The 22542-nt window shown below is 35.3% G+C and overlaps 2 protein-coding genes across 2 annotated transcripts; one reads left to right on the top strand and one right to left on the bottom strand.

Annotated features, from left to right (window-relative positions):
• Positions 1 to 2798: 2798 nt before the first annotated feature.
• Positions 2799 to 7935, bottom strand: LOC125823703 (WD repeat-containing protein 26 homolog). Its single transcript, XM_049503070.1, has 5 exons — positions 7852 to 7935; positions 6021 to 6916; positions 4925 to 5026; positions 3559 to 4188; positions 2799 to 3176 (listed from the first exon to the last, which is right to left on the bottom strand). The coding sequence occupies exons 2-5, from the start codon at positions 6816 to 6818 to the stop codon at positions 2952 to 2954; spliced, it is 1755 nt and encodes a 584-aa protein (XP_049359027.1). The 5' UTR covers positions 6819 to 6916; positions 7852 to 7935; the 3' UTR covers positions 2799 to 2951.
• Positions 7936 to 13206: 5271 nt separating this feature from the next.
• On the top strand, positions 13207 to 21698 carry LOC125823700 (uncharacterized). Its single transcript, XM_049503068.1, has 12 exons — positions 13207 to 13313; positions 13760 to 13881; positions 15808 to 15890; positions 15979 to 16054; positions 16178 to 16245; positions 17795 to 17879; positions 18252 to 18370; positions 18540 to 18623; positions 19318 to 19464; positions 20339 to 20447; positions 20527 to 20646; positions 21348 to 21698. The coding sequence occupies exons 2-12, from the start codon at positions 13794 to 13796 to the stop codon at positions 21419 to 21421; spliced, it is 1053 nt and encodes a 350-aa protein (XP_049359025.1). The 5' UTR covers positions 13207 to 13313; positions 13760 to 13793; the 3' UTR covers positions 21422 to 21698.
• Positions 21699 to 22542: the final 844 nt, after the last annotated feature.

The following is a 22542-nucleotide window of genomic DNA, read 5'->3' as shown; positions in this document are numbered from 1 at the left end:
TCTTAGAAAAAATGCTGAAATTGTAGATAATTGTGAGGTAAAGTTTAATGGTGATCTTGGCTTTGAGATTCATGATCCACCATATAAACATGTTGTTGACCTAAGAAAGAAGGTGTGTAGTTGTAGGTCATGGCAATTAAAGGGAATTCCTTGTGGCCATGCACTTACAGCAATTCATTATAAGGATTAGATTGTTGATACATTTGTTGATCACTGGTATAAGAAGGAAACATACCTGAAAGCATATAATAGGTTTATTCAACCTATGACAAACATGAAGATGTGGCCAAAAAGTGATAGACCAGTCATTGAACCACCTGAAATTACAGCTATGCCAGGAAGACCAGGAAAAAATAGGAGAAAAGATAGTGATGAGCCACTTAAGAAGAAGTTTGGAAAGGTTACAAGGAAGGGAAGAAAAATGAAATGTTCTGTGTGTAAAACTTTTGGACATAACAAGAAAGGATGTCCAACTCTGATAAGTTGTGCTTTGATGTCTCTTTGTTACATAATTTTACTCTTGTTATACTTTTGACTTTAAAATATGTTTGTAGAAAAATGCTACTGCTGGAACAAGTGCTGCAACTTCAAATGTTGTTGCTGGAACAAGTGTTGCAAGTGCTGCAACTGCTGGAAGCCAGTCAAGTGTAAATGCAGGTCCAAGTGCAGATTGCACTCTAAGTGCAGGTTCAAGTGTAGGTCCAAGTGCAGGTTGCACTCCAAGTGCAGGTTCAAGTGCATGTCCAAGTGCAGGTCCAAGTTGCACTCCAAGTGCAGGTTGCACTCCAAGTGCAGGTCCAAGTGTAGGTTGCACTCCAAGTGCAGGTCTAATTAGTGCTCAACAATCAACTTCTAGTGCAGGTGGCCAAAAAAGAAAGACTAGCACAGCTTTGAGAGGTGGTGCAACTCTTGCATATAAGAAACCAAGACCAAAAAAAGCAAAGACAGCTGGTTATGGTCTCTTATTTGGATCAGGTGGCAGTGTAACTGCGAGGGTATGTATTTTATCATTTAAACACATTAAATTGCTTTAATTGATATTAGTTCATCTTTAGGTTAAGATTTTTGTTGTTCTCTACTGATATGGTATTACAAACCCAATGGACTAAGGTAGAAGGGAAGAGCTGCAATTACTCAAAGGCAGCTACAGGAGGAGAGTTACAGAAGCACTCAAGGCACACCAAGCACTCAAGGCACACATTAGATTTCACTTGGTTTAGCTTAATGACTTGATCCCAACTAACTTTATTTTGATTAATGACTTGATCCCAGTTGTTTTGGTTATGCTATTAGGAAGACTTTGTTTTTGTATATGAATGGCGCCTACATGAATTTGTGTTATGTTGCTATTAGGAAGACTTTGTTTTTCTGTATGAATTTGTGCTTGAATGAAGTTGCTATTTAGATTTCTGAAGCAAATGCAGTCCATTTCATTATCAAATAACACCTAGTACAAATTAATATATCTTAAAAATAACGGCTACAAACCAAATAACAACAATCACAATAACAGTGATATCAATACTAGTGTTTGATCCTTGTCTTCCTTGCCTTCCTTGTCATCTATGTCTTCCTTGCCCTGAACTCGTTGATGGATTCTTAATGTTGTATTGTTCTTGGCATGTTGAATCATTTGCATCATCCTATCGGAAAAATCCACACCCATTACCGGATGAATATTTTTGGCAACCCCAAAACATTCTTCTAGGATTAGTTGGTGTTCTTGATGTCTTTAGTTCAGCATATATTCCACAGTAGCAACATCGAGCCGTCATTGTAAAGACCAACAAAATCAAACCAACAAAGATACAATAGAACCACACACAAAAAAAAGATGAAACAAAAATACAATAGAATCACACACAAAAAAAAGATGAGTAGATTGAAGGAAAAAATAAAGGCACCAAAAATAAAAGAGAAAAAAATTTGAAGAGACAAAATCGAGAAAAAAGAGGAGAATTTGTCCAACAATGGTGTTTGAGTGAAAATAAAGAAGAAAGATGGCTTTTAAAGGTCAAAATCTGACCGGTAGTGCCTTTTTAAGGCTTCTCACGCTCTTACCTTGTGTGTATTACACGCTCCATGTGGAGTCTTTCCACATAGGATGCCACATCAAAAAAAGTGTTTAAAATGTTGGGTTTGGATGGGTTCAGGGGTCCAGATGACAAAAGGGTAAGTATAAGGGTTCGCAATACAAACAGATACAAGTACAAGGGTCCACCAGACCATTCTGCCTATTCTAAATCTCAAGGTTTAAATGGAAATTCTTGTTTCGATACTAATCATGATGTTCTCATGTGATGGTAAACCAAATATAGACATTGTGTCTAACGTATACTACTAGAAATCAGTCAATTTCCATTGGACGACGTTCAATTAGAACAACACACGTTGAAAATGTTTCTGATTGGACACCCCCATCTGAAATTGACTGATAAAATTTTAAACTGCGAGTATATACCAAAAAAAATCATATTTCTATCCCTCCATACCAGATGGCTCTGGCGAAGTTGAGGAAATTGAAAGTAGATGAACACTGGAATAAGTTTCTTCGACTTGAATTAGGTTAAAACCCAAGTCAATAGCAGCCCAAGCAAATAATTAATACATATATACGCAAACCTTGGGAGGGTAGAATGTACGTAGACCTTACCCCTACCTTGACAAGTAGAGAGGTTGTTTATGATAGACCCTTGGCTCATGAAAAGCAAAAACACAACATTTCTGAAGACATAAGCAGTAACAACAACAGGAACCCACAGGAAATCAACCAAAAAGAGAGAGAGAGAGAGATGGAGAAGTTCAACATTTATTTCTGGACTGAATGCAAATTGTACATTCTTGTTTGTCTCAAATGTTTAGCTTAATGATGCAAGAGATTATACATCGAAAGCAACTGGTTATGGAGAGAAATCTTGTAACGACTCACTCGCTCATTCACCTCCAAGACTTCACGTTCTGCAATTGCAGTCGTTCACACCATTACTTACAGCTCCCTCGTCATTGTGCTTCATCACGTTTGCAGGATTCAAGCCCCATATGCGAATGGTCCGATCATCACCTCCTGATGCCAGCATATGAGGATTTGCTGGGTTCCAACTAACACAGTTGACAGTCCCAGCATGTCCAGCTAACTTCCCGAGGAGTTGTTGTGAGCATCTGTGCCATATATATACCTGAAATATGGTATTAGGTCAAGATCAATTTCTCTCCCCCGGATATATCATTAAGAAAGTATTCTTTCCAGGACAATAAAGACGTCAAAGCATAAACAAAGAAAAAAAAAGCAGGACGTTGTCACGGGCTGATCTTGAACCTTAAATTTTGATTGTTAATAAAAAAGAGCGAAGGGTCAAAAACACAACTACCGTATTCCTGATGTAGAAAAAGGAAGTTTCTATTCTGGTCATGAAAAAGATGCATTTGCGGTCAAAAACCATCTTAAAAGATGCCTGTCTAATTTGATGACAGTAGATTGTCAAATTGCTTGAATGTTCAACTAAGCATACAAATCATAATAACAAAAAGATTTGGCTTCTCAATCAACGAAAGAAGTACCTGTGAATCCTCACTTCCACTGGCGATGAAAGCTTGACGAAGTCCACCAAAGCAAGGCCTTACGATGAAGCGTTTTTGCTTATGGCCTTTATAGATGTGTAAGAGTTTTATAATCCCATCTATACTCCAAAGATGGATTTCTTGATTCAACAGACTTATCAATATGTATCTACCGTCTGCGGACAATACAAATGAAGTTATTACTTCATCCTCTAGAATTATTTGCTCTGTTTTTGATTCCAATCCAACTAACAGTATCACATTATCTTTACAAACAGAGACCATGTGTTTCCCATCACTTGTTATCCCCAAATCAGCTATTTTAGTAACCCGATGGCCTTTCCAACACTGCAGCTCTTTCCCTTCAAGATCCCACATGCTAATGCTTTTGTCAGTAACAGCGCAAAATATCCTTTCCCCATCGGGAGCCCATCCACACGAAATCAAACCAAGACCATTTTTCTCATAAAGATGTCTACACTCACCGGAGTCTACATCCCACAGTCTAACGACCTCTTCCACTCCACAGGTGAGAAGCTTACTGTCATCAGGGCTCCATGATATAAAGCACACAGGTTCCTCATGACCAAGAACTTTGTGCTTCAAGCATAACCTTCCATCCAACTTCACCTGCAAAAGGGCAAATAATTGAGAGGTGAACTTAAATCGTCAGTCAAATCTACCATTAAAATTCATATTTTCAGCAATTATAGCTCACTTTTCCCTTGTTCTCTGAACTGTAAAATCATATATACCTATAATAGGATTCTTTAGGTCAGAGAATGAATGTTACACAATGTTTAAATGGTATTGTGGGATAGATAAAATATGAATGAACTGAGAATCATTTGGGAAGCAAGACTTAATCATAAAGATGTATTGGTAAAAATAGCTGAGGATATGGTTATCTCGTTAAGACTAACATGGGAAAGAAGACACTCAGAAAGGAATTAGGAAAGATAGCTAGTGTGATGATGAAAAAGAAAGAAGTTGGTATTGTTAGAGTTCTGGAGAGGAAGAGGAGCTACTCTCTCTAAAGGTTTATCAGTTATGGAAATGGACGAAGGACTTTCTACTGTCATACTAAAGATACATCAGTGGAATCTACAAAAAAGAAACATTCCATTTGTGGCACTGCATGGAAAAGTGAAGCAAAAACAGTGCTACTTTTTTCTGAAATTATTAGTTAAAGCAAAAAGATAAAGGTCATGCAAGAAAATTATGGCATCGGGTGCAAAGAGAGAAGAAATACAATGGAGAAAAGTTCAATTAAAAATATTAATAGAGGATATGACAAGCAATAGTCAAGAGGACTTTTGATAAAGCAAAAATCTATTGAGCAATATTTAAGAGCACTTAAACTTACCTCCCATATAATTACTGAACAATCCGCAGATGACGAGGCTAGGTATTTCCCGTTATGAGAGAACTCCAAAAACCAGACTTCATCTTTGTGTCCTTCTAAAATCTGGTGCACGACAAACAATGAAGAAAGGATTAGAGCTCAACGTGATCAACAAACCCTTCTGTTATTTCTTTTACTTTCAGCTTTTAATAATTGATCTAAACCCCTTCATTCTCAACAACCAAAAAAATGATCTAAGCCCTTCTACCAATCATAGTCAAGTCAATGATATCATTGTTAAAAGAAGGAAAAAAAAACCTGTGTATGAGGAATATATGCAATCAAGCTCTATACAAGGACACTACAAGAAAAACTCAAACCAAGTCGTCACATATCAAACTTTTCTGCATCATTCTCAAGGACGGGGAAATACATGGGCATACTTTCTTTTTGATATCTACGGAAGATAATCAATAACCCACTTCCACAGGTCTCATTCAAATTTAGAACGTCTAAAAGATGAATCCAAAATGACAGAATGAAGGAGAAGAACACTATAGTGGAATAACTGTGTAGTTCTTATCTATTGACACTGTACATGTTGTTTACTATATGAATCTTAGACTTCACATTTTCCCTCCATTCCAGCAAAGGCAAGGAAGGGATATTACAGTATTGTAGAAGGATTATCGTTGGGAAGACAGCAATATGCCTAGACTTCTATCACAGACACAAAAGAGGTCTAGAGTAGATGAAACTGGATAAATTCTACTTATTCCTGATTATAGTATAATTTTACAATACAAGCTTGAATTGAGGCACCACAGTGATACCCTTATACACATACTTGTACTTTTGCTGAATAAAATATAGGAAAAACACAAATGACACAATGATAGCACAATTAATTATGGAATAACCAAAAGTTTACACAATAGAAAGCACAAACTCAAAACTTCATCAACAACACATCACCTCAGACCTATCTCTGATATATAAACTTAAACACAGATGGAATAAGTTATTAGGTGATTAATAATGCAATTAACTGACAACCAATCCTGGAATGATAATGCTTGCAGGTTAAACAAGTATCAAGACTCAAATGTGATCTAACCTGCAAAGTCTGAGATGGAATCTGATCTATTCCGCAATGGTGATCAGTGAGCAACGACATGTCATTGATTAATGAGTTGTGAAGAGAACAAGACCCCAGTTGAAATTCAAGCCCCTGTTCAACCAGATGGATCAATCTTTTTTCGGGAGGCATGACTGTTGTGGGAAACAGTCCTTGCAGTTCTTCTAGTAGTTTTGTCCTTAATTTTATTTTCATTATTTCTGGACCTGACTCCCCAGAGACAACCTGTTGTGAAGGTGATAGAATGCACAACGAAAGATTGCGGACTCTATCGCTATTTATGCAAAGAGGTGCAATTTCAGTCCTCAATGTCTTCAAAGCATCCATGACTTTTTCTCTGTCTAACAGTTCAAAGAACTTCTGCTCCAGTATCATAAAAGATGCCAACTTCACAATTTTTTCATCCACAAGACCAATTTTATGCAACGTGGCTATACTTTCATCCCATCTCCCATCAAGGATTTGCTGCATAAATAAATTTACTAAAGAGGGGTGCAAAGGTATCCCTGACTCTTCCTCTAGCTGCGCCCCCGCCTTCTTATAGCCAAGAGAATATAACGCCTCGGCTATGATCTGAACTAATTCAACTTTCTTGACTATTCCTTTTCTACCAACAATCTCATCGTCCCCTTGAAATTCCAGAGGACGAACCATCAAGTCACTCAATGGGAAGCTTGCAGGATCCCTAAGAAATGTCCCGTTCGAACGATCAGCTGATTCTCCAAATGATACTTTCACACGTTTTGAGAGTGGTTCATCATCCTCTGCACCTCCCATGAAATATATATCTCAGCCCATATGTAACAGCAGATGCATAAACAGATCTGAGAGTTGAGATCACGATCTCAATCCTTCAAAGGAAAAAACACGACTACCTGCATAACACCAGGAAAGGAAAGAACATACAATCAATAAAGTTGTAAAGAGCATAACAAGAAAAAATTTAAGTAGAGGATTACTTGCTTTAATGAATCGAAGATATGAAAAATGAAATTGAGAGGAAGACGGAGGCGGAGAGGTAGAGGAAGAGGGAGATCGGTGCGGAGAGGTAGAGGTAGAGGTAGAGGAAGAGGGAGACAGGGACGGAGAGGGAGAGGTGAAAGACACAAACTGATTTAACAAGAGTATAGGTTAAAAGTCATCTCACATTCACATCATCTTCAATCTATTTTATACTAAACATTTTTGTTGAATGCACTCTCAAAACTTAAATTGCTCGGACTTGGGTGTGGATATCCAATACGGGTGTGAATCTAAAGGTCAGATTCTTCATCACATAAGTTTTGAGATTCGGGGTCACTAATTTGAATGTGAATATGGGTGTTGGAGTATGGACAATAAATGTATACTTTGACATACAAAGTATACATCTCGATTAATTAAAGCTATGACACTGAAACTAATACAATTTAATTCTTTATAAACACCTAATAGTTTTTATTTGTAAAATATCTCGTGTAATAGCAAAGCATTCTCATGCTTTATGTAACTACGTATATATGCTATAAACCCAAAAATCGAGCCAAATACCTAATCAATCTATACTTCTCGGTCATAGATGTAGTCAAAGCACCCAAGGTAAGTTAAGCAAATCAAGTGTGGATCCCACACCCATGTCATGCCAACACGGGTGCGGCAAGGATTTTGAAGAGTCTGAGTAACATAGCTCAAAACAATCCAATGCTGCCAGTTACAATTGGCAAAGAGCTCCCCACCATCGCCTAACCCCACAGAAGTTTGCAATTAAGGACATTCACTAAGTAAAATGCCGTTAAAAGATCAAACAACTTTTCTTGACCGTGTGACATACCAGAAATTGTTTCTAATACAAATTTGTTCTTCTTGCTTAAGCCCAAATTGAATGTCAAGAGCGTGAGACCTATGTACAAAGCAATAACAAGAGAAAAATATCCATAAACAAGGTTACAATATTGTATTCAAACACCAATGAAGGCAAAACGGGAGAAAAAAAAGAGGGTGGGAAGAGACTGAATTAAATGCTTAGTCAAGAACTAGCGTAAATTGGATGTTTAAGTTTCCTTTTTTATCAGATTTCATAATTTTAAAAAAATTATCCAAATATAAATATCAAACTGTTGAACAACTTACATATTTCCTTCCTTCCACAAATCCATGTAAAATGAAAAGCCCACTTCTAATATCACTCTTCTTCTTTTTTCTAATTTAGTTCGCCAACATAGATTATTTTTTCCTTTTTGGGATAAAGTTCAATACATAGATTCTTTTATTACTTTTTCTTTTCTTCCATTTTGAATAAGTTCTCATACATAATCCTTCACTCTTTTTTGTATACACAATCAGCCTTTGGTTATCAGCCCCAAACAGGTAGCATTCCCAGTTATTGCTGCCTACCAAGCCAGAATAAGAAACTAGCAACAAATAAACAAACTTCAATCCCTGACCCTACAAGGGAATACAAAACTAAGGCATGTGTTTGAGTGCGTGTCTGCACACACACAAACACACAAGTTATACTTTCATCAAACTTTGTCATCAGTGTCTCTTCCTCACTTCATATCCTCTCAGTAGGGCTAATTGATGCTTAAGTTACACCATCCAAGATGTTGAACTATCTATCTTAAAAGTATAGTTAAAGTAAACATCCGAAGTTCATTAGCCACTGTCAACTTGTTAGGTCATTGCACAGCGACTGACAAGAGTCTAGCCCGCCCATGCAAAGAATGACTTGAGGACACAAAATACACCCACAATGAGCTGGAGTAAATAACAATATCTCTCTCATTTGAAATGCAGAACTGTACACGAGTTGACAACAACAACAACAACAACATACCCAGTGAAATCCCACAAAGTGGGGTCTGGGGAGGGTAGAGTGTACGCAGACCTTATCACTACCTCGGTCCTCGTGGAGGTAGAGAGGCTGTTTCCGGTGGACCCTCGGCTCAAGTACATCCAAACCAAGCAAGAGGAGAGGAAACATTATATATAACATAACATCCAATAAGAGAAAAAGGTGCATAATCAACAACGGAGACAATAACATCAAGCAAGTGCTGTGAGAGGCGAAGCGCAGTAAACAACAAATGACTATAGGATCACAGACAAGAACTACAAGTGTCAGGCTAGGACTACTACAAACCCTACCAAACCATACCCTCACAAGGAAAGACAACCTGCTAACCCTACTAACCTTCAACCTTAATACGCGACCTCCACTCCTTCCTATCTAGAGTCATGTCCTCGGTGATGTGAAGCTGAGCCAAGTCCTGTCTAATCACCTCTCCCCAATACTTCCTAGGCCTACCTCTACCCCTCCGCGTACCCTCTACCACCAGCCCCTCGCACCTCCTCACTGGAGCGTCTGCGCTCCGCCTCTTCACATGCCCAAACCATCTCAGTCTCGCTTCCCTCAGCTTGTCCACCACAGGAGCCACTCCCACCTTCTCCCGGATAACCTCATTCCTAATCTTATCGCTCCTAGTGTGCCCACACATCCATCTCAACATCCTCATCTCCGCAACATGCAATTTTTGAACATGTGAGTTCTTGACTGGCCAACACTCCGCTCCATACAACAAGGCCGGTCTAACTACCACTCTGTAGAACTTACCTTTAAGTTTAGGTGGAACTTTCTTATCACACAAGACTCCAGAAGCAAGCCTCCATTTCATCCAAGCAGCCCCTATGCGATGTGTGACATCATCGTCAATGTCACCGCTTCCTTGGATTATAGCCCCAAGATACTTAAAACTTTCTTTCTTAGGAATGATCTGTGTGTCAAGTTTCACTTCCCCATCCATACCCTACATCATGCACAAAATTCTGTTGAATAGTTTTGAGCAGAAAAGGTTAAATGTTTTCTAGAAATGGTTGAATGTCATCTAGAAGCTTAACCTATTAGAGAGAGGACATTTTCCTTTTTTTTCTTCAATAAGGCCTGCGACACGGTCAATCATGGGTAGACATGATTTTTTTTCTTAGGCCAAGTAGGTAAAAACATGTTTTATTTACAAGTGCCAGACATACTTGAATTCATGACCTCTGCTTCCTCTGATACCAAGTTGAAGTGTGTGTGCCACCTCTTTATTAAAAATATAAGATCATCTAGACTAGGCTGTTGTATGTGTCAATTTATGTTTGCAACAATGATCAACAATGACTAATTTTCAATAGTTATGCTCCTCTAATTTCCAGTTGCATCTAGTATCGCATGCTAAATAACTTAACTTCCACTCCACTTGAAAGTCATAAACATAATCCACACCAGCAACTACTACGGCTAGTGATCCAACTATAGAAATTTGATAAGTAACTAACCAAACAATCCAACAACAGATTTAAGTGTTCACTTCATCAAACTTAGTGCAATCTATGGTCAGAAAAGGCCCTCACATTGTAATGTCTAGTTCATTAAGGTAAATCAGCTGCTAGAGGTGGAACCAAGATTAGCCTCTAAATCCACTCTTGTCAGCTGCTAGGAAAAGACTTTAATTAACTATTATGCCTCAATCTGGAACTAAGTGTTCACTTCATTAAAATTAATGCAATCTGTGGTCAGAAAAGGCCAACACATTGTAGTTTCTAGTTCATTAAGGTAAATCAACTACCAGAGACGGAACCAAGATTTGAAATTTATGGTTACTATAACGACCTTAAGCAATCACTCAAAATATTTTAGTAGATTTTAATATTTATATAAAGTCTTAGCAGAAGCTATCCCTTAAGCCAAGGGTCTATCGGAGACAACCTCTCTACCTCTAAGGTAGAGGTAAGGTCTGCGTACACTCTACCCTCCCCCAGACTCCACTTTATGGGATTTATACTGAGTATGTTGTTGTTGTCATCTTAGCAAAAGCTACTGGTTCACGTGAACCTATAATCAGCTGCTAGGAAAAGACTTTAATTGACTATTGCACGTCAATCCTGAACTAAAAAGGATCGGCTCTATGAATCGTCTCTATCCATTTCGCGCCCTTCAATCCCATATCTATGACAATGAGTAAACTTTTTGTCCCCAAGCTAATACAGAAACACATTTTACTATATACAAACTCATAAACTTCGAAATTAGCATAAAAAGCAGTATTTAAGTTCTTCAAAAGTATAATCATTTTAATTGATAAGCAGATTACATCAATCAACTAGAAAAATAAATAAAAAGCCAAATGACAAATAATCATTAACTTCCAATGAATAAATTCAAACATATACTAAATACTTACAGTTACACCAAACTCCCAATATCAATAAATCAAGAATCAAACAAAACACAAATAAATATCAAAAAAAAAATATTACCACAATAGATTCGCTTGAAATCTTCAACACCCAGAAATTAATTAACGCTTCAGATCAAAATGGGTATACAAAAAGAGAAAAAAAAAAACTGAATTTGTAATGGATATTACCCAAAACCAAAAAATAATTATAAAAAATTGTACTTTTCCCTCTTATTTCTCGGTATTTAGATGAGTAACCAAAATATGGATTTAAAGAGGTAATACAAAAAAGATTTAAAAAAATAAAAGAGAAATATGACTGACTATTCGAAGCTTTTGTTAATGGCGGTTTCAGTTGAAGGGCATATTGTTGTGAAGAAAAATGGTGGAGAAGGTGACTTATTTTATTTTTAGTATATATATTTTTGCTATGTTTTCTTATTTTACTGGAAAACAAACTCTCTATCTTTATAAAATAACGATAAAATGTGTAAAATACTTTATCTTCTCAAACTTTACGTATGAAATTTCATTAGATATATAATCACGATAACTTATGAATATTAAAATAAATAAAATTTTGATAGAAATGTTCGAAGAAAATCAAAAAATTAAATTGGAATAAAGAGATTAGTAATTTAGTTTGATATTTAAAAAAAGAAGTTATAATTTGTTTAATTTGATATTAATTAAGAAGTCAAATTAAAATAAAACAAAATCAATAATATACGTGGAGATCTTTTTTCTCGATTTTAAATAGGGAAAAAAGTCTGAAATATATTTAAATTTTGACCGAAATTATTGTTACGATATCGAACTTTGAAAATGACCTTTTACCCCTCTGCACTATTTAATAGTATATTTTAAAGGTATATATATGCCCACGTGGACATCATAAATATTGCATCATTATAAATAATAATGTATCCACGTGAGCACAAATATACATTTAAAATAGACTATTAAATAGTGCAAGGGTAAAAGGTCCTTCATAAAATTTGATATCGTAACAACAATTTCGGCTAAAGTTGAAGTATTTTTCAGACCATTTTCCCTTTTAAATAATATGAATTAATTTAAATTATGTTTATTTTCATTATTTCTGGTTTGATTTATGCATTTCATAACTTTTATTTTTATTAATGTTAGGAGTATATTTTAATATAATGTAATGATTCTTTTTATATTTTATAGAGAGAAATATTAAATACTTATTATATATTATTAAAATAAAAATATATTTAAAAGAACTTATATCAAAATCTTAACTAAAAAAAAATTGAACCGAATATAAAAAACTAAAGTAAAAGCAAGATAAAAAATTAAATTTATTTATTTGCTTAGAAAATAAATTATTTCGAAATGAGTTATTTTCAAGATTGTTAATTCATCTTGTCGTTTGGTTAGAAAAGTGGAAACAAGTTATTTCGATATGAGTTATTTTATTTTGAGTGTGTGATCGATATACTCCCTCCGTCCCATTTTATACGTCACTTTTTTACTTTGCACTTGCGTGAAGAAATGATGTAACTTTACCCTTCTACTCTTATTTAATTTTTTTGGAACTCGAAGTTTCAATCAATAAATATGAATTAATTTATTTTGATTAATTAATTTAACCAAGGAACATGAGTCATTTACTTAGTTTTTCTAAGTTGATCTAATTTATCTTTTTTCAAGGCTAATAACTCACCAGGGTAAAAAAGGAACAATATGGTAATTTATGCATTGATTTTATGAAATGACAAGTATTATAGATCAACTATTTATAGAAAGAGATGACATATAAAATGAGACGGAGGGAGTAATATGAAATAACTAATTCAAGATAAATTATTCGTGATTTTAATTCAATTAAGTATAAATTAATTACTCTCGTACCAAAAGAACTTAAAAGTGAACGCCGAGTATTAAATAGCAGCTAGAAAGTAGTCAACAAAATTATTTTACCTTTTTAATCTGGCTTTATCGTAATTTCTTATTTTCTGTCGGACTTCTATTGTTTCCTCTTATGAGAAGCGCCGGAGATCGGAATCTCGTTTTCCGGGTACATTCTCTCTCTACATTATAGGTACTTTCTCTCTCTAAAATGTAGCAGGGCATTGGGTAAAGCTAATTCATTTTTTGGATTATGTGTAATTCGTTTCGATTTCTTATAAATGATGAATTTTAGCTTTGTTTCCTAAATTGGGTTTAATTTGAGCAAAATGACTAGTTAATTACAAGTAAAGTTGGGATTTTGAATGAATTGGGGTTGATTAGAGCAAAAAAAATAAATTAATGGATGTTTCATTTGTTAAATTGATTGGTTGATTGATGGATAAAAATGAAAGCTCGGGGAAATCTTAGTAGCTCAGTTGATTGACTACGTTAGTTTTCACCTCGTTGGTGAATGTTTGATTCCCCTCCTGATTTCCCATTCCAACCCCCATTTTTTTAAAAATAAAATATGAAAGCCTATGAATTTCTTGTGTTTTTCAACTTTAAGATGTTTTAAATTTGATACATTTGGAACAGCATTATCAAATCTTGGAAATAAAGGAGAAAAAAAATGGGTGTGAAGCAAGCATTAAGAGCTATTGATGCATTTCCGCGAGCTGAAGAACATTTGTTGCAGAAAACCAAGTTTAGCGCCTTCGGTATTTGATCTTAGTCCTTTTTATTTTTGTGATTTTTTTTTGGTTTACGAAATGGACCTGCATTAAGTGGAATGAATAGAGATGATTGCTATAGCCAACCTTGACTAATTTGAGAATGAGGAATAGTTTATTGGTTCTCACTATCCATTCGTAATTGTTTTTAATGAGATAGGCTTGCATCTAGAATTCATATTGCTAAAAAGGACAGACTGGTGTACAATGCATCCCGCGTTAACAGTGTTCGGGTAAGGGTCGCATCCCAAGGGATGTGATGTAGACAATATTAGTGGTTGGTTCCACGACTTAATACAGCTGATCCAACCAATTTGCGATTGAGGCATAATTGATCAAAAACGAAAAGTCTTGAAAGGTTTCATTTACCTTTGTGAGTGGAATGAATAGAGAGGAATCTTATATTCAACCTTAACTAATGTGAGAATGAGGCATAGTTGATTGATTCTCTGCATTCTTAACTGCTTTTACTGTAATGGGCTTGTTCTAGAATTCATATAGAGGCATAACTCATAAGTGATCAATTCCATGTATTCAGTCTTACTCTTCTATTCACTTTATGTGGGAACCTAGGAATTGTTTTGTATTTATTTGGATGATCACGAGCTAGTTTCTATGTGATCATCAAACTTAGGAAATGATTATAAGAGAACATTTTAAGCCTTCGAATAAAGTAGTAACCTTTTTCTTTGTATGATTGCTGTTCAGAAACGAAATGTCTTGAAAAGTTCTATTTATCCTTGTGAGTGTTAGTTACAGTTTCACCTTTATGCTTTGGCCATCTTTGATTTCTTTCTCTTTGGTTCTTTAGTTTTTGATAATATAATTCAGATGACATGATTTGTGACTACTCTTATTCTACAAAATATTCTCATAGCAAAACATTAAAACTTTAATCCAACAATTATTTAGTACACTCTTGGCTCATTGTTAGAGGATGGGTTTAATTCTTAATTACACTTTCCAGCTTCATCAAATATATGGAGTTTTGGTTGATATTGGTTTGAAGAGGTGCATGCCTGATAGTTGTGGAGAATAGGCGAATGATGTGTTCATCAATTGTTCTCTCTATTATCTAGAGTATTGCCTTGAAATTCAGGCACTTTACTTTCTAATTTCTCAAACTCATTCCTCCTACTAGAAAGTAGAAACCATATGGCCTTGTCCCACAAGCACTTGGCCTTGTTCTTGGTCTACCGTCGATTTTCCTCCACAGATTCCTTGCCAAAGGATTATTCGATGGATATGGCGTATGGAACCACTTGCTTCTGAGTTATTGGCTTGATTCCAGTACGCAATCCTTGGAACATCAATTGAGGAAGCTAATCCCAAAAGAATGAGAAAATCAGTTAGATATTGGAGATGCTTTAGCTGATTTTAGGTAGATTTATTCATCAGCTATTGGAACTCGTTTGATATGTAACTTTTCATGTTCTACAGATGAGAGTATTAGATATTTGAATTACTGGCTTTTCTTAGTCACTAGATGACCATGACACTTGATTATTGTTGAGTAGCAGAACTTCCACTCCTTATCTGCCACCCTCCCCAATTGTTTTTCTCATATTTTCATGATGATTGGAATGTTAATAATAGAAAAAGATAGCTACTTTGCAAGTAACAGTTTACGAGGATGCAACCTATTGATGGTGAATGCCCTACTATTTATGTGGATGAAAAGTGAAGTTGATCTTTACTTGATTGGTGCTAAACGCTACATATTTGTGTGTTATCTGTGTTACCTTTACCCGAGCGTTACTGTGACATATCATAGGCAATTCTCTCTAACATTTTCACCGATTTAGCATTACTTTTGGATGAACATGTAGAAGATTTCTCGCTTATTTTGTGTCTGTATTTTACTTGAGTTTCATTCCTTTACTAACTTTACTCTTTCTTCTTTTTAATTACCAGTTTCCATTGTGGGGCTGCTAATTATGGTAACATTGTTCTTGCATGAACTGAGTTACTATCTTAATATATATACTGTTCATCAGGTAGTTTACATCTATTTGATGAAATCTTCTTCAGGTTTAGCTTAGTCTATCTCATTTGAAGTTTGTGCTGTGAATTTCATCTGTGCAGATGTCTGTAGACTCGAGACGTGGAGAAAATCTTCCCATTCACATAAATATGACATTTCCCTCTCTACCTTGTGATGGTAGTCAATATTCTCTACTTGCTGTCCGTATTTGTTTATTTATTTTAATTTGAGTTTGCCTTTTCTTTGTTAATATTTTTTTCGTAATGTTTCAGCGGTTGATCAATTTATTCTTTTTGGTAGTTCTTAGTGTGGATGCTATTGATATGTCGGGGAAGCATGAAGTAGATCTTGATACAAACATATGGAAGGTAATTGGTCTATTGTGACTAATGAACAAATTTCGCTGCTCATCGAACTGAAAACTAAACGAGAATGTTTTGTACTACAGGCACAGGGTAATGCATAACATGGTTAGATTGTTGCGTGTTTTAGTAAATTGTGTTTCTTACTGTTTCAAAAGAAAAAGAGGCTGGGATCATAATGTTAATGTTGTTGGATTCTAGTTAAAGAAACTTTTATGCCTTAGATAGACTAAGTTTTATGGGATGAATCAATTTGTTATAATGTTATCAGACCTACAATAGTCAACACAATTATTCTGGTGCCTTCCCAGTCAAAAGTATTGTAAACATAAGTTTTATTTCTAGTTTGTCATATATCGATTCTTTTTCTACCTTTTTTTAGCGTGTCAGGGAAATGGAAGAAGAAAAGGATTGTTCTGTTTTTACTATATTTTTGGATTTCACTTTAGTTTTTGTTTGTTTTCTTCTAAGAAATATTTCTAAATTTACTGGTTATCTAGTCACTGGTTCTCTTTTCTTTTTTTTGTGTGTGTGGGGGGGAGGGGGGGAGGTTTGACTTTATTGTATCCAAAACTTGCAATCTTGTCATCGGTACTATACAGTGGCATCTAAAAAATTTAACAAATATACAATGTCTTCAGTTTTGATGTTTATGACTTGCAGCATTGCTTATGCATGTTTCGATTGTGGGTAAGATACTTTGATGCCAATTCTAGTTTGTCACAATTACTTATCCTCCTCTACAATTTCAAAATTACTTATCACAATTGACCTTTTTACTTTTCTTGTATTTCCCATTAACAGTTCATATTGGCTTATAACTTTATATTATGTCAGTAGCTTCGTAAGCTGGATTGTTCGTAAAAGTGTTAAGGATCTTTTAGCAGTACTAAGCAGGAAACATTTTGTGTGGATGGTTTTTCCGAAATACCAATAACTTATAAGCTTAAGAGATGTAGTGTAGTTATGAAAATGAGAGAGGCGGTAGAGGCCTTGTACTAGTAAATTACAACTCTGCTGTAGTTTTCCCAAGAAAAAATGTAATGCCTCACAATATGTAGGACGCTTATTATAGTTCCCTACCTGGTCTCTTGTTGTAACCTGGCAATTAGGAATGTCAGTGTAATTCACCCAACATTTCTATTCTTAACTTGGTATTAGCAGGCTAGAACTTCTGGAAGTCTTAAATCTTACAAATCTGAATAGGTGTACCTCGGCATCCACACCTTCCCAGTTTCATTCTGTTAGTCAAGCGAACTTATCCTTGCAAGCTTTGTAACATTGAAGCAAATTATGAAGATATTTGCTATTTGTCTTCTATTTCATGTTTATAGTATTTACAACTTATCCTTGCAAGCTTTGTAACATTGAAGCAAATTATGAAGATATTTGCTATTTGTCTTCTATTTCATGTTTATAGTATTTACAATTTTCTTTGTCTACAAATTGGCATTTGTTTTCAGAATCAATCTATACTCTATAGTGTATGCATGCCCAGGCGTATCCTTTTTTTTTTCATGCCTTTTTTGGCAATTAAGTTTGAGAGTTTTTGCAGCTTCGCTTGAACAGTGATGGCCATATCACTGGCACTGAGTATTTGTCAGACCTTGTTGAGAAGGAACATGAAGCTCATAAACATGGTAATGCATTTGGTTCTTCTGCATTTGGGTAGTAGCATTAGCTTAACTCTCTGTTTCTCTTTATCCGAGTCCAAGTTGTACACTGGTATACTTTTGCCTTGAACCTGCTTAGTATGGCCTTGTCTGTTGATCATGTTAATGTTAATTTCTTGACAAATATAAAGAGCTTTGGTTACACCTTAGTGACTTCTATCAAATTCTCTCTTTCTGGAATCGGATAAATGGATCCAACTTACAAAGCACAAATAACTTGAGAAATTCCATTTGTTTGGATATATCAGTTGATTAGTTTGTGATCTAGCTTGCATAACACAACTGAGTATTAATCTCCTACAAATTGATAACATGGTTTTAAGTAACAATTTTTACCAGATGCACACAAAGAACATCATGAAGATTCAGACAAGATCCATCTACAGGGCATTGATGAAGAATCTCAAAATATGATCAAGAAGGTTAAGCAAGCATTGGCTGATGGGGAAGGATGCAGGGTATGTTTTGGTTGCTTTGTATTATGCTTGTTCTTGTATTGTCATTCCCCCTGCCCCCATCCCCCATCCCCCATTATCTTTTTCACTTTGGGCCTAAAATATGCTGCCACTTTGGCTAACTAAGCGATAGCAGTGTTGCACCAACTGATGCTGACATTGTTGCGTGCAGGTGTATGGCATTTTAGATGTCCAGAGGGTTGCTGGGAATTTCCATCTATCCGTTCATGGGTTGAACATTTTTGTTGCTCAAATGGTCAGCTCTGTTGATATTTTATAATTTTTATAGATTTGATGGGAATACACTATAACTGTTGGAAAGTATGCACTATTGCATTGAACTTTGTCCCATTCTAAGGTATCTATGAGGTCAAATTGTGTAAGCAGTTGTGATCCTTGAAATTAGGGCGGTATAATTGGAAGATGATAAAAGGAGTTCGTCTAAGAAACTAGGGCAATAACCCTCCCAAAGGTGGGAGAGTTAAGACAGTTCTTTTCGTCGGCTTCCGGTGTTCTATCAAGTTATATATTGGTGGTTCAAGTAAAGTGAAAGCTCTGATTCAATCCAACTTGCTAGTTATTTTGAACTTATGCATGACAAAAGGAAGATTGTGCTGAAGCTACTTTTCTGATTTTGCTCGTCTTTTGATCTATGATAGTTTGTGAAAAAAGTATAGAGAAATTAGCAATACCATATTAAGGAAGTTGTACAGTGAGTTTCTAAATATTTTGTGAAACAAGTTTAGAGAAATTAGCAATACCATATTTCTGAAGTTGGTCCGAGTGCAGAAGCTGATTTCATTTTTATTTTAACCCATATTCTGAAGTACATGAAGTTCTACTCAAAGGTTGCATTTTACAGCAGCGTTCAGAGAATAGCCTTTAAGTATTACTGTTTCTCTTCTTCCAGAGTATTTGCTCACTCTTATTTGCATCCTTTGAAAATGCAGATTTTTGAAAAGTCCACTCATGTCAATGTAAGCCATATCATCCATGAGTTATCATTTGGGCCCAAATATCCAGGTATTCACAACCCGCTAGATGGAACATCACGAATTCTGCGTGGAACAAGTGGCACATTCAAATATTACATTAAGGTTTGTGGAGATCTAATTTAGTTTTTATTTTGAATACATTGCATAGAGTGTTTCAACAAAGCCTTGGACCATTCTTTCTTTCTTATTTTTCCTTTTAAACATAAGGAGCCTTGACCAACTTTCTTAAAGTGGTGGAATGAACAAACTTGAGCAACTTTCTTTAAGTGATAGAAAGAACTAACTTGTATTTATGGCTGAATGCTTCTGTAATTTGTCTGGATTATTTTGTGGTGTATGATATATTCTTTTCCTGTAATGTGGGGACCTAATTATCTTGTTCTTCACCGAGGCTAAATATCTGCAATTGTTGGCCACCAGTGTGAAAAAAAAAGAAGTAAATTTGTTCTTCTTTTTGAAATCCTGTCCCATGGGCCAGCAGTGGCTTTTTCCACTTTTTTATTCCTTGATGACCTTGGACCAGTAACCTCATGGTTGGAGGTTAAAGATCCTCTCCACTAGGCCAACCTGCTCTAAACCATGTAGGGTGGCAAATCTATAATAAACAAATAAAGTGTTTCCTCTCTAGCGACTTGAACTCCTAGATGGGACAATTTACAAAATTAAGAGGGCTTTGTTCAAGTCTTGCTGCCACTCAACACAATTAATTCCATGTGTCCGGATAAAGGTAAGAAATGAAGACATGAGGAAGTGTGTTGTAGAGTCGAAATAGGTATGTCTCCTTTATAACAAGATTAGACTAGATGAGACGTTCACACAATCTAACACTGTTGGCAAGAAACATTAGTTGAAACATGCATCAAGGTTTGCTTAATTGGATTTCCTTGTGAAGACAAGTCTTGAGTCATAATGATATTTTTCTTTTGGATGTGCTCTCGTGCTTCCATATTTTTACGTTCTGGTTTTTGTCACGTAGGTTGTTCCAACTGAGTATAGATACATATCAAAAGAAGTTTTACCAACTAATCAATTTTCTGTAACGGAGTACTTTTCTCCCATCCATGATTTTGAACGGACATGGCCAGGTGAGTCTCTGCTCTTCTTCTCCCTTTTCCTCTTGCTGTATTTCATTTTTCACTGAGTGTCTTTTGCCGCTTTATGCAGCTGTATACTTCTTATATGATCTGTCACCAATTACCGTGACCATCAGAGAAGAACGTCGCAGTTTTCTGCACTTCATCACTCGGCTCTGTGCAGTGTTGGGTGGTACATTTGCCTTGACAGGTTTGCCTTTAATACTTCGCTGTATGATTTAATAAAGGTGAAAACCACTTATAAGCCATAAGTCCCTGCTAATTTGTTTCACACTTCTAGTCGAAATGTTCCTCATTTAATTGAACCGAAGGCTCTTGACTTGAATATCCGTGAAGAAGTGAAAAATCATTTTCCCAGGTGCACGAAAAGTGTTGAGATATGTCTGGTGTGAGAAATTTAAGTCTTGGGCTTGTCTTTATTATTCCTGATTACCCATTAATAAAGAACTATGATAATTCCTACGGGGAAATCCTTCTCCAATAGTCTCAAGCAAGTGTTTGATTCTCTATTTCCCCGATCTCATGCAAGGAATCTCTGTTTAAACTTTGTTTTTGTTCTGACCATTTGCCTATACTTTATAGACCAGAGCATCTGGAAGTGACTAGGTTTTGATATCATTTCCTGTTATCAAAGTACAATGCCATTTTTTATGCTGATTTGGATTGGGATAGTTTCTCTTTATTACCACTTACTAAGAAGTCTTTCTGGTTATGAATTGACAAACCACTTGATGTTTTTGGCTTATATCGTCTTCAAGTCTTTTTCTTGGCTGGCATTTCCCTTGCAAATTGTTTCTTGCAGAAGAAATCCAACTGTTATTCAGCCTCTGTCAGAAATCTTCAATATGTAGTCGAACATACTGACATGTTGATATTTGTTGTGTGTAATAGGCATGCTAGATGGATGGATGTACAAGATTCTTGAATCTTTTACAAAGAAAAACAGCAGAACTATTGTGCGGTAAACGTCGAGTCATTGCACTACTGATATGTTCAGGCAAAGCTGAATTGCAGAACTGTTGAACTAGGCAAAAGCTTTAGCAAACAAAGCAGATCAACATCATGTTTTTGAACAAGTTGTTTTTTTATCCCCAGTGATTTTTGTAGCACTAGAAGAACAATACACAAGTTTATTCTAGCTGTTTGAGAAGAAAATGTATTATTCATTGGTCATGTAACAAAACCTAGGAATATGAAACATTTTGCTGGCAATTTTGTTCAGTTATTGAAAACTGAAAAGCTTATATAAATCAACATATGGATATCTTTTATCAAAAAGAGAAGCTTTCTAGTTATAGCTTTTCCTTCTAGATGGGCATTTTTAATGTATGTTCTTAGAAAGATTTTTAAAAAATCAAATTTGAAAGAAATGAAGAGACTTTGAAAAGAGAGAAAAATTGTTTCCAAACATAATAGTAGGCATCAGTGTTTTAAAAGACTCTGTTAGGACTCGATCTATAGTGGGGCCATAGCAAAATGCCCCAAGACTTAAGTTTGGAGCTTAGTTACGTAAGACTTACGCCCTAGGTGCCGATTGTACGTCATAAGCAAGCCCAACGCTAGGGATTTGCCTAACAGATCTTATACAAATTGTGTTAAATCATTTAGTTAACATTGTTGAGTCTTATAATTCTTGAATAAATGAGTGATACTTAATAGTTTTTTAATCTATAGAAACAAGAAGATTGAGAGTAACTCAAATAACAAGTTGTGTTTCGAAACACTTTGAGAGTGATTATATATTACATAACATTTCTTTTAAAAATACAATAGTGAAATTTTACTTTCACTTATCATTGCTCTTCATGTTTTTGTCATGTATCAAAATTATCATATTTTATTATTTAGCTATATTTGAAAGTAACTTTATTTTTATTCATGATGGAGTGATGTTTTATTATAATATCAATAAATTTTATTGAGTATTTTCTTTTAGGGGATTAAATTGTATAGTATAATAATAAAATATTTTTAGAAATAATAATTCTTTTATTATTAGAAAGTTAAGATGCTAGAGTTTTTGCATCTCATAATAATATCAATATCATTACATTATTTATAATTGTATAATCATGTTGAAAGTTAT

Source organism: Solanum verrucosum, unplaced genomic scaffold (genome assembly GCF_900185275.1).
Source record: "Solanum verrucosum unplaced genomic scaffold, falcon-dt-bn FXZP01000093.1, whole genome shotgun sequence".
NCBI lineage: Eukaryota > Viridiplantae > Streptophyta > Magnoliopsida > Solanales > Solanaceae > Solanum > Solanum verrucosum.
The sequence above is the reverse complement of the archived record's forward strand: the minus strand, read 5'-3'. Positions and strand labels throughout refer to the sequence as shown.

Excerpts from the sequence above, each read along its gene's own strand:
- LOC125823703 (XM_049503070.1), bottom strand. The coding sequence starts at position 6,818 with ATGGGAGGTGCAGAGGATGATGAACCACTCTCAAAACGTGTGAAAGTA. Across the intron at positions 5,027-6,020 it reads TTCCATCTCAGACTTTGCAG|ATTTTAGAAGGACACAAAGA; the intron begins GTTAGATCACAT and ends GTCGTGCACCAG. Across the intron at positions 3,177-3,558 it reads GTGGAAGTGAGGATTCACAG|GTATATATATGGCACAGATG; the intron begins GTACTTCTTTCG and ends ACCATATTTCAG.
- LOC125823700 (XM_049503068.1), top strand. The coding sequence starts at position 13,794 with ATGGGTGTGAAGCAAGCATTAAGAGCTATTGATGCATTTCCGCGAGCT. Across the intron at positions 13,882-15,807 it reads AACCAAGTTTAGCGCCTTCG|TTTCCATTGTGGGGCTGCTA; the intron begins GTATTTGATCTT and ends TTTAATTACCAG. Across the intron at positions 19,465-20,338 it reads CATTCAAATATTACATTAAG|GTTGTTCCAACTGAGTATAG; the intron begins GTTTGTGGAGAT and ends TTTGTCACGTAG.